Consider the following 12485-nt stretch of genomic DNA (forward strand, 5'->3'; position numbering starts at 1 on the left):
GGAGATTTCAGGGCTATTAATATATTTTTTTTTTTAATGTCGGGAATCCTCTCCAAGGCAAAAACTCTTCGGACCCACCCTATTTCAGGACTATTAATACATGAACACTTTGGGTTTAGCATATTCACCTGAGTTTGCCATTGCAGATTCTTTAATAGCATGCTCAGAGGTAGTTCATTAATTAACTACTATACCAGTCCTTGGGTTGAAAAAGTTTCATAGAGATCCTGGTATTAAGTTCATATAGCAAAATATTCCTTCTTTAGTGCTATTTGAAGATCTTTTTACACCACACACCATCCACATGGCATGATTTATAAGATTCAAGTTTTAAAACTTATCTTCCAAATCAAATTATGCCACATGGATAGTGTGTGGTGTAAAAACCTTTAAATAAAATTATTCTTATAGGATAGATGTCATATGTAACCGATAATAGGACACGTGTATATATTTGACTATCACTAAACTGCCCTGTGCCAAGTCAGCATTTTCCACCACAAAACTAACAACATTTGAACCAAGGAATTATTTTGATATTTGGACCTCATCTCATGAATCTCTATGAAATTTTTTCCATGACATTAACAAAGTGCCTGCCACTCTAACAAAAGGTGTAGCACACAACTTTTCAACCAAGGTAAGAAACCTGAAGGGGAACTTCATGTATAAAATGACTGGCATTTAGTTTCTAGTACTCATAGTAATGCAAGGGATGTGCTTGAAGCAAATTCTTTTTGAGACATGCATTGGTGTCTCGAAAAGAAAGAGAAAGTAGAAGAGATGGATTCAAGGCAAACGTATACATGAGAAGTTCACCATAATGTTAATCACCAAATTTCAGCAAACGTGTAGACATTTAAAATTCAAAACAAACCAAGGCATCACCATAAAAATAGGAAAAAAAAAAAAAAAAAAAAGATGAAGAGTTTCATTCCTGGTTTCTCCTAACTACATTTTGTAAAAGAAATACGCAACCTTCATGATTTATTCAGTTTTTTCAACAAGAATCAAAATCCACACTATTAGGCAAATATGCTCAAGGGACCTGTCTTGTTTGATGCATCTAGTCCATTTTCAGCATTCCTCATCCCTGTAACCCACGTCCTGAAAAACAACATTAAAACACGAATCTGAAGAATGCTTATTGAACCAAAAATTATTTGCAATTAATTATTTATGCTGGTTTACCTTCGAATATTGTTGCTGTCTGAATCTTTCAGAATGGTAAGTCTTTTTGCAGTTTTCAAAAAATCACTGCAATTCCAACAGAGGGAATAAGAGAAGACCAAAAATTATTTATATACCAACAAAGTGAGAGAAATATATTTAAGATGTCTAAGATTTTCAAACGAAGAACTAACAAATCTTGAGGGCTATAAGATGATAGCAAAAAACAAAAGAAAATTAAGATTAAAAAAAAAAAAAAATCACCTGAATGGTTCATCTCCAGTTTGCTTGACAGCACCAGTTGCATCTTGGTAGAGCACAGGGCTTAGCATGTCTGATCTTTCTATTCCAAACATGTTGGCTAGCCTCCTGTACAGCTCTTCATAAGAATCAAAAACTGATAGGTCAAGTGTGCGTCCCACATCCTCCGACTGCATGAATACCTTGCAATGACCAGTGTCCAGCCCAAGTTCAGTGTCTTGGAAACCCTGGTGCCATGAAGATCCAGCACTTGATGATTTTTCGGGTGAAAGCTGCTCGAGCGTGGATCCTGAACCATCAGAAAGAAACCTCACTTCTTGATTCTCATCTGATGTATTTTTCCTGTCAAGAATTTGTGAGACTTTGTCATTAGAACTCCGAGAGATCTGCTGCTCAGTGAGTATTGGTTGACCGAAAAGTAAAAACTGGTGTCTTTTCACATTATCTGATTTCTCCAAATTCTGACAAGAATTTCCTATGGTCAGCAAACAAGATAAGTTTTCATTGCTGTTTTTGTCGCCTGCCAAGATGCCATCGCAAGTTCTTGCAGGTATTTTCAACCGCTGGACATTGGCTGGAAACAGCCCTGACTGCAGTTTGCTGTTAAAGTGGAGATCTGATAAAGATATTCCAAATTGAGCATGCCTGGCTCCCTGTATGCCTGCAAGAGTGTAATCCGATAGAAAACACATGGGGCTGCTGGGCCTAAGGGGGTTGCCTGAAATTGATGGCAGTGAACATTGGCCATCAGGGGGAAAGTCTGGGTGTTGCAGGAGGTGCAATTTCTTTCTTGGTGGTAAGAAGGGTGAGAGATGAGTGGTGGGAATGTGTGATACCAGTTCAACCAACCATGGGCTGACACACTTCACGTTATGTAGCAAATCTGGCTCATCCCATGTCACCTGAAATGTTGTTTACAAATAGATATGAAAGCAGAAAATACTAGCAGCAGGATGGATTGAGGTCAGGCTTTGCGTAACATGTTAGATACTTTTCTTAAATCTGATTAAATGCTGTTGTGTAGAATTACATTATGTATAGCTACAAACTGTGGCCTCTCTTTTACTTACCCCACCCCCATCCCCCAAAATTTCTGTTTTTTCTTTCTTGAAATCAGAGTTTGGAAACAAGGTTCATCCTAAGAACACTGATTTTATATTCTACAGAGGGATGGGAATCAAAAGATACACTATTTGAATCCCTCTAGGTGCACAACAGGCACAAGTTTGACATGAAAAATTGGTCTGCCATTTATACTAAGAGGAATTTTTGACGTCTGAATATTTCTACCAAAATCAAGAGTAATAATAGAGAAGGCAACGTGTGTACTTAAATTGTAAATGTTTAAACAAAGCATCATAAATTGTCCGTGGGTTCTTCAACTGCCCTATGTAAAATTTTGGGTCTTACACTTGTACAGTTGCATGTGTCCATTACACAACAAACATCATACTTGGCAACATTTATATACTAGATCTGCAGTATCACAAATGGTTTTCCTGAAATCTTTACTATGCAGCCAGAAAATTAGGTATATGGTTTCTGATAGACAGAGAAAAACGTGAAAATTTAAAGATACAGTGTCGCAAAGAAGTATCCTACAAAGCCAAGATGCACTCTGCTCTACTCAACAGTAATATTAGAGCAAGCATTCCACAAACCTGACCTAAAGTTCAGGAGACCTCAGATTCTAGAGTAACACGAACTGACAAAAGGCAAGTAGCCTAAGAAATGCGATCAGAAAATATCCAAGTTAATAAATGTCATTCAACCCAACCAACAAACGTGATCAAAAGCTGAGTGCCAAAGAAACATAATAAATCTAACATATTTCTAAGAGGAATCACATTCAACAACCAACAAAATTCCAAATTCTTGAACAAAGCTATAAGAATAGTAGAGGAATACAACACCTGAAGAAGCCTCCAGGGGGAATTAGGCCAACGTAGGGGATCAGAAACCTGAACAGAAGCTATGGTTCCCATGAACCAGCTTATCCGGGAAGAATCCTCAGTTTCAAATGCCATCTTAAACCTCATCCCAGAGCACCATTGCATCCTCATCGCTGCCTTCACAGCCGAGGCCTTAACAAAAAATTCCGGCGTGCTTGCCCTGGGATAATATGTAACCTCAAATGGCTGCCCAGCAGCAGCAAGAGCGACTGCTTCAGTAACCGATTCAGGCCTCACCTTTCCTTTTCTTCTCAAATTGCCACTGGGACTTGAATTTCCGCAACCATTTCGCATTACTGTGTTGTCCTCCCTCAAAAGCACTGAAAATCCACCATATGGTGAATCAGTATGGCAGGGACCGGAGTTCCACCCAGATGGAAACTCTGGAGACAGTCCATTCCCCCTCTTGGCTCGCCGAATACCGATACAAAGATCACCATTTTCAGCTCTCAAGAACACAACAGAGTCCCCTGCAACCAGCTTCTTGTGGTTCACGAATGTGCTCCACCCAGTCGTCAACAGATGCCGACGCGGCGTCCCTCTATAAATATGCCTAAATTTCCAGGCCACGCCGTGAACATCCTTGACAATCACTGTCTGAACCGGTGGATCCGCCGTGTAATCCAGTCGCGGAAAGATCGTCTCGGCGCAGTACCTCGGAACCGAGAAACCGCCACCGTTGTTGGCGTCTGATTGAGTCAATGTCTTCGCGAAGGAAGCGGGCTTCTCTGGATTCTCAGACCCACCTGACCCTAGAACACGATCGTCATCAAAGCCAAGCTCAGAGTTTCTCATTGAAACCAATCTGATCTTGGCGAAAACCTCATCGGTGTCAGGGTCAGCCAAGAACTTCACGGCCCCAACTCGGCAAGGAATGAAAGCAGGGATTCTGGGTAGGGCGGTGAAATCGACGTGGGCCTGGGCGTGCTCGGCGTGGCCTTGAGGGAAGTAGAAGACCTTGGAGTTAACCGGAGGCATCTGGGCCATACCTCCGGCGCAGGCGTGCCATAGCTGAGAATCCAAGCACTTCTCTGCCTCCATTCTTAGAATGCGAATTTTGAGAGTTGAAAATCAGCGATAAAACAAAACAGGCTATTTTATGATTATTATACTGGAATTTTTTTCAAGGAAATAAAGGCTTCTACTCCGCAGCGCTTGAAGGAGCTCCAGTCTATAACTCAGTATGACAGTAAATGCTGTGAGCAACCGAAAAAATATCAAAAAAACAAGTTAAGCATGCATAAGAAGTGAACCACTTCATTAAATTCACACCGTTGGGGGAGGCCTATGGTTCTATGAAAATAAAAGTCCACTTTTTCACCTTCTTTTCTGAGCATTAAAATCAAAAGATAAGCGGCCGGAGACTCTTTACAGAGACTCAAAGACTTTCTGGAAGAGACCTTTCTTGCAATTTTTGAAGCTCCAAATTAACTAAAAAATAGATGGTAAGCAGTCTCCCTCGAAAGGCCTCTATCGAAGTTTGGAAGTTTTCACAGATGGAGCTTACTGCACATTTTGTCTTGATGACAGATATTTCTTCTTCTCCGATCAATTTCAAGATTCAGACGCTCCCAGAAAAATAAATGACAATACAACAGTTTCACAAAAGGATAAAAATACTTGAAATTCAGAAGACCTTCCAGAGGAATGATGAACTTTGGTAACAACGTCTGCCCGTCTGGTAAACGGTAAACCTTCAACTGTTACAGCAACAACAGTTCAAGCAAATGCAAAAAAAGCGAAAAAGAATAAGCTTTGCAGTTTGCTATTTTTCAATTCAAGAAATCTGCAGAATATGATTTGATTCGATTGCAGTGACTTCATTCATGCACGGGCAGGAAGGGAGACATTAATAGCATCGATCGTATACAGTACGGCATGACAGAGTTCACATCTCCCCAATGCACGGCACGCTTCAGAGCAATAAAGATCAGCGCACATATATATATATATCAGCAGCATTAGTCTCTCTCTTACCCAGATTTTTGTTCTTATCTACTGTTTGATTCCAATCTCAAAAAAAACAAAACCATCGTCAGAACAGAAACAAATCTTAAAATCAACCAGATAACAATTGTTTTTTGAAACCTTAAACCTCGACATCATATCACGATGTTATGAAATATCGCGGTTAACTAACCGTGGTTCTCCATACGGATTAGGCAGCCCCTGGTTTCAACGGGGGTAGATGATAAGAGCGTGGACTAGACGCGAATGAAAGCGTGAGTGGGTGTCGGCGATCTTTTGGTCGGGTTTGGCGAGGAGGTCGTGGAAGCATTAACGTGGTTCCTTTGTTTTTTAAAAAATTAAAAAAAAATTAATATATTAATAATGATTTCCTTAATTAATAAATAAAAAATAATTAAAAAATAAATTAAATACATGAATGGTCAAAATAATAAGATAAAATGAAAAAATATAATAGCATTATTCTTATTTTTTGGTTAGTATCCAAAAACTAAAGATAGCTCCTAAGCGAGTGGTTGATACTAGGAAATTTTATGGATGATAACTGGCAATATGTGACATGACCCATGAACTCAATACGAATACGACATAAAATTAGCAGATTTTAGATTTAATGTTAAAAGGTTCGGGTTAAAGCGGGTGACCCGTTAAGGTACGACTTATAAACAGATCAATAACGGGTCAACCTATTTAACATAAAATCAATTTATTTTTACCTGTTTAGAATTTATTTTAAAATTAAAATTTTATTATTATTAAGTTGTAATATTAGTATTTCTCAGTATGCTTATATTTGTATTGTTTTTATTGTTGGGATTGTAATTTTAGATCTATACTCATATTTGTTATTGTATGATTTGTAATATTAGTTTTATTATATGTTAAAATTTGAAAAATATTTATATATATTTTTTAAGATATTGCGGTTATTAATAAATGTAGATTTTAACTTTTATGTAAAATTATGTTGATCACATCAAATGAGTTATGAGTTATAATTCAATCTATTTACATGAAACAAATGGGTTCAAATGAGTCGTGTTGTGATAATATATTTCTATTTAATTATTAAACGAATCAAAATGACTGAAACGACACGACCCGTTATCTAAATTGATTGAGTTAGAGTTTAAAAGTTTGACACGTTTAACTTAACGAATTAGGTTCGAATTGATTTATAGAGTCGAATATTTATGACTTGACACGACACAAATACAATATAAAGACACGATTTTCCACCCGCAGAGACTTTACTAGCTATCAGGACCCCACCTTTCAACCCAACCACAATCGTAGGCGAAAAATATAACCTTTCAATTATTTTATAACTATTTTATAAAAGATAATAAAAGATAATTTTATAATATTAAAATTTATTTTTAATGAAATAATATAATTTTATTTGTTAATTGAAATAAATTATAAAATAATTATAAAAAAATTATAGGTATATCATTACTCTTCGCAAGCTAGATCACTACTAATGTTTTACACTCAGTTTCCTGAAAAAAAGAAGTGCTATAGTTAAAAATAAATAAATTTATAAATTAATATAGTTTTATACTATATGTTATATTTATTTTATAATAAATATAATTTTATAATTTAATATATCATATCAAATTATGTCAGTTTGTGAATTTATTTTTATAAAATTTATTTATGTTTAAAATATTTCTCTTTTGAAAAAACAAAAGAGATGAGTATAAAAATTTAACTATTTTACAATAGATTTCACTTTATTTTAAAAAGATTATACGAAATCTGTACGTCATAATTCTATATCTAGCATTATTTCAGAAAAACAGATAGAAAAAAATATAATTTACTATATATATGGTTGAATTTGTTGCCAAAGAACACTGATGATATCATCACCTTATATATATATATATATATATATAGCTATATAATACGTTGCGTACAATTAATTATACAGTAAATGATGATTCAAAATTAGTTTAGGGGGTGGAATTTGTGGCATGAACATGTAGCGTGTAAATGTTATACCACTCACTAACTTTCAATCATATTCTTACCAACCACTAAGCTGATACTGAATCTCATCCCTTGGATTGCATGTTTATCAAATACTTAATTATTGTGCATGCTAAATTTCATGTTGGCAACAATACCAAAAGTTTGTCACTCATGCTAATTAATCAACTAATATCTTTTACGAATAATGTGGAATTTAATAATAAGCTTGTAATACCTCATATGAGAAGGATAATGATAGGTGGTGTATGGAATCTCACATTATTTGAGAAGTATAAGTTTTTACTCTTTATAATATTTCAATGTGATTCTAATTATATCATTAACCGGTCCTTTTAGAATATAAATTATATGGTTTGAGCCTTCCATTGGGGCATTACAAATTATCGCATGACATATTTTTCGACTATGTGGTTTCACAGCTTAACTACGTTATCTTTACATAACGATTTATATAAATAACAATTTAATTAAATTTAAATGTAATATGATACCCTAATGTTAGTACTGTTAGAACAAAGATCGATTACTTCAGTCAATTAAGTGACATTAATGAACAAGTTTTTGATATTTAAAATTAAATCAAATCCAAAAGGTCAAAATATTGATGTATAATTCACGACATGATACTTAATAATTAGTTCTAATTAGGTTATGAGTTTTTCAACGTTAAATCTTCATGAGGTTTCTAAGTAAATTAGATTAATCAATTACCATTCAAAGGTAGTACAGGATCATCAATCAATTCATGATTAATTTGTCATGATATCTTAATAAATATTGCATGCAATATGTCTTCAATCTTGATCATGTGCCACGATTCAATACACTTTAAGACTTGGACCTAGCTTTGATCGTTTTAGTTTTATTCTACGGATCACATAACCACAACAATATATACATATAAATAAACATTTATATGTATGTTTATATATTTATATGTATGTATGTATGGATGTGCTACCAAATTGTGTCTTGAAACCCTTTTGTGGAAATAAAACCTTCTTCGTTTTTTGTTTTTTTTGTTTTTTGTTTTTCTTTGATAACCAATGAATCATTCATTCCAATAAAAACCTTCTTCATTTTAGATGAAACATATAGTATTCATTTGATATAAATACACGAGTTGCGAATGCAAAAATTTATATTTGGATTTAGATTTTGAAAAATTTTATTCTCAAGTCGGCATGTATAATATACTTAGTAAATTGCTTATTAGAGGAGCGCTACATTCATAAAGAAATTATACAAAAGTAATTCTACAAACTAACGTAACTTTATTTAAATCGTTAGATCTACTTTACAATCTGACAAACTACATCAAATCACGTCAGTTTATGAGATTATTTTGTGTAATCTCATTGTAGTTAGAGTATTTTTCAACTTTAAAACTTGAATCTTACAATTTAAATGATCTAGATGGTTTGCTCTACACACCGATTTGAGAATAGAATATTTTGATTCCAAATACGTTAATTTTAAAATTATTTGTCTTAATGGATTATGTAGAAACTAATCGATTTAAAATTCATTGTAATCTATTTGCTAGAATGAATTGAAATTCCTTCTCAATAAATATAATTTGAAACTCAAGATTTTGAGTCATTAGAATCCTATTTAGATTTTATCCAAATTCAAACCTAATATTTAGTTTATATCAGAAAGGGAAGATCTGGAGTTTGGCTCGAATCTAAATCCTTCTCCAAAATCAAAATTCATTTATTCAAACGTATAACAATGACCGATGTATTTCATAAAATCCTAAAACACTGTGTTTTTAATACATATTAAAATGATAGGTAAATGACCAAAATACAATATATATTTTATAATACAATATATATCTAATTTTATTTATTTATTGAAAATAAATAAATAAATAAAAGGGACCCCTCTAATTAATTAGCATGCTTTTATGAACAGCAAGCCAAGTGGATGATCACGAGAGAAAAGATTGAGATTGGTTGGTTAAGAATCAACTTCCATACCGACAAACAACATGGAACCAATTTAGACACGATCGACCTTAAAAATAACATTACAATAAATGCGACCAACATCAATGTTTTTGTAGGTGGCTTTTCAACTATATTATATTATTTTCGTCCTAATCTATATATATATATATATATGTATATATAAAAAATATTATAGACATAAATAGATTCTATAAAAATAAATTGAATACAAAATAATATTATTTTATATGATAACTAGATTTAATTTTATAAAATTTTATAATTTTATAATCTAATATATCATATTAAATAACGATAATTTATAAATTTATTTTTATAAAATTTTTTTTATAATTAAAATATTTATTATATATATATATATATATTTCATTTCAATCCAATTTAAGGCCCTTGATTGCCCTCGCATGGGCGCCAAAGAAGCTCCCACGCATACATAAATAGGGTCTTAAATGCGTGGGGATTTGTTGAGTTGTCTTTTGCTTTTAAAAGTGGTCCTTCCAAAAACTGATTTTGATTCTTTTGAATGAAAAGAACGTCAAAGGCTGCTGTTGATACTGTTCTATATTCTCCTCTTACATCTATTTTATTTTTATTATTATTTATTTTTAACTTGCTTTATATACCCATGTTTCTATTTGATTTATGCAAATTTTCAACCTAGATTTTTTTTTTGAAAAAATTTTAAAAAAAAAATATTTAGAGAAACTTTTCCAAAATTTGTATATCCAAGACTTTTTCTCTAACATTAGTCATAAATTTTTTTTTTTTAAATATGGATACATACGTATACTATTTAAAATTGTGAAAAACATCGGATAATCAAATTATTTATAAATTTTTAGTACTTTGAGAGAACTTAAATATGGTAAGATGATTAAAGTATAAGATGAAATGTCACAACCTTTCTCATAATGGATGACAATAATGTAAGTAGGCAAGGGTACCTATAAAGTTAGGACTCTCACCACTCTTTTTCATCATCAAATCAGAATGATTGCACCTCCTAATTAACCCAGTTTTCTTTTTTTGCCTTCATCTAATTTTGCTTTGTTTGGCCCGACCATTAAGTGTCCGTTTGTTTTAATAGAAAAAATAAGATGAATTGAAATATAAATTAAAAGTTAAATAAAATATTATTAAAAATATTTTTTTAATATTATTTTTATTTTAAAATTAAAAAAATTAAATTATTTATTTTATTTTATATTAAAATTTTAAAAATTATAATAATTAAATAAGATGAATTGAAATTTTTTTTGAAAAGAAACAAAGGCCTAACAAAACAAACCAACCTTTTTTTTTTTATTTTTTTTCATATTTTTTAATATATTTAAATTTAAAAAAATAAAAAAAATATCAATATATTTAAAATCAGTTTTACAATTATTAAATAAAAAAATAAAAAATTTCTCAAAGGATACGGATAAAATAGCTTTTTCCTTGAGAAGAGGGTCACATCATTCAACCTCCAAACTCCAGAGACCAAGACGTATAGGGCCAGAACAGGCAGGACACCCTCGAAAAGCGACAGCACAGCTGAAACCCGTCTTTGGATGAGTGCCGGTCGAGCGAAAAGATGCGAGTCTTCGTCAATCGTCGCCCACCCATGATCCATCGTCGACATTTCCCCGACACTAACGAGACACGCATCGTTTCCTTTGCCAGACACCTTCTTTTCTCATTGTTTTGGTTTTATTATTTTCGTATTAATGGTAAATCAATACTACAAAATTAATAATTTAAACTTTAAAAGATTAATAATTAAGTACATCTGCTGATCTATAGTTAAAAAAACATAAAAAGGAGTGTAAAGGCGCCAGAAGGTAGAGAGAAGGCATCGAGGTCCTTGACTACAAGGCAAACAAAATGACCAAAAAGGGCCTCAAAGGCACATCTTCTGCTGCACAATCAGAGATATCTTAGGTAGAAGCCACACGTTTTTTTCATATTCGACGGAGATAATTACGCAGTTTCAAGTTTGTAGTCATGTGAATACCATTAGGCAAAGTAAAACAGACATCATAGAAATACCAATGTTCCTCCCCAGAATACAACTTAACCCATCATAAAGCTCAGTGTAAAAATGTAATTTGGACATCAAATACAAATAATTGTTCATAGACGAATAAGCGCTTTTATAATAAAGATAGATATGTATGTATGCAGAGAGGTATGTATACAAAAGCTTGTGCATGTTGCCAGAAAAAACCCGGGCTACATCGAAAATTTCGATACCCAAGCTAGACACCAGTCGATCTTGTAGAGGGAGATTCACTATTTGCCTTACATCTGGACAGATAATGGATTTGTTTAATGGATAGCGAGTAATAGTACTAGTAGTGGACTCAACTTAGTTAAATTTTGACCAAAGTTTAGTTAAGTTGCACAAAAATCCATTGTAATGGATTTAATAAATGAACAATAATTTTAGTCAAAGATTTATTCATTGGCCAAATCTGGCTAGTCCTTTGGACTGGCTAAATATTATTTTCACCATAAACAATTATCTTCCCTCACAAAAAGAAAGGATAGAGAAAAATTCATCTTACTCCCGCGCAAGAAGAGAAAGACGAAGGAACAACAACTTCAATTGATGTGCTTTATGCCAAGAGTTGAGAAAGACGAAGGAGCAACAACTTTAGATGAAGGAATAACAGTCGTCGACGTCTCCTAGATAGGTCCCAAATGTAGATATTCAAATGATAAGTGAATTTTTTTCTTTTCGGGTGAGAAAGTACCGCACAGTTTGGATAAAATGATTTCTTCCTCTCCATTGATAACTTTTGACTGTTTAAATAAGCAAAGCCACGTACAAATAAATGACAAATAAACTGCCGAAATAAATGACAACATGCAACTGAATAGCTAGTAACCGAAACACATGCATGTAACAACATGAAATCAGAGCACACGAAATAAACATACAAAAAACAGAGTAAACGAACTTAACAAACTAGATATGAAGAAAACATCCTCTAATTGCCCATGACCCAGTCCATGGCGTATGCATGCAACTGGTTCCCACGTCTAACCTCCTCCCTGATACTTGGGATTTGGCTTGAGGCCTCTCTCCGAACGCCGTGGCCTAACAATACCTCCCCCATCAAGTGGACTTTTGTCCCCAAGGTCCACAGAAGGAAATCGTTCAAGCAAGGAC

General features: G+C 33.4%; 1 protein-coding gene across 3 annotated transcripts; it reads right to left on the reverse strand.

The window, feature by feature from the left end:
- Positions 1-788: 788 nt before the first annotated feature.
- Positions 789-5605, reverse strand: LOC121241183 (auxin response factor 18-like). 3 transcript variants are annotated; one of them, XM_041138845.1, is made up of 5 exons: positions 4784-5595; positions 3345-4579; positions 1435-2333; positions 1192-1257; positions 789-1107 (listed from the first exon to the last, which is right to left on the reverse strand). In XM_041138845.1, exons 2-5 carry the CDS (start codon positions 4422-4424, stop codon positions 1026-1028), a joined length of 2127 nt encoding a protein of 708 aa, XP_040994779.1. In that variant the 5' UTR covers positions 4425-4579; positions 4784-5595; the 3' UTR covers positions 789-1025. The 3 variants fall into 3 exon arrangements, with proteins under 3 accessions (XP_040994779.1, XP_040994778.1, XP_040994780.1); XM_041138844.1 differs by having other exon boundaries at positions 4705-5595; XM_041138846.1 differs by lacking the exon at positions 1192-1257 and having other exon boundaries at positions 3345-5605.
- Positions 5606-12485: the final 6880 nt, after the last annotated feature.

Source organism: Juglans microcarpa x Juglans regia, chromosome 7S (assembly GCF_004785595.1).
Source record: "Juglans microcarpa x Juglans regia isolate MS1-56 chromosome 7S, Jm3101_v1.0, whole genome shotgun sequence".
Classification (NCBI taxonomy): domain Eukaryota; kingdom Viridiplantae; phylum Streptophyta; class Magnoliopsida; order Fagales; family Juglandaceae; genus Juglans; species Juglans microcarpa x Juglans regia.

Bases quoted from the DNA above. Each gene is read 5' to 3' on its own strand.
- LOC121241183 (XM_041138845.1), bottom strand. From the start codon at position 4,424: ATGGAGGCAGAGAAGTGCTTGGATTCTCAGCTATGGCACGCCTGCGCC. The intron at 2,334-3,344 runs GTGTTGTATTCC...ACAACATTTCAG, and splicing joins CCCCCTGGAGGCTTCTTCAG to GTGACATGGGATGAGCCAGA. The intron at 1,258-1,434 runs GTGATTTTTTTT...TTGGAATTGCAG, and splicing joins ACTGGAGATGAACCATTCAG to TGATTTTTTGAAAACTGCAA.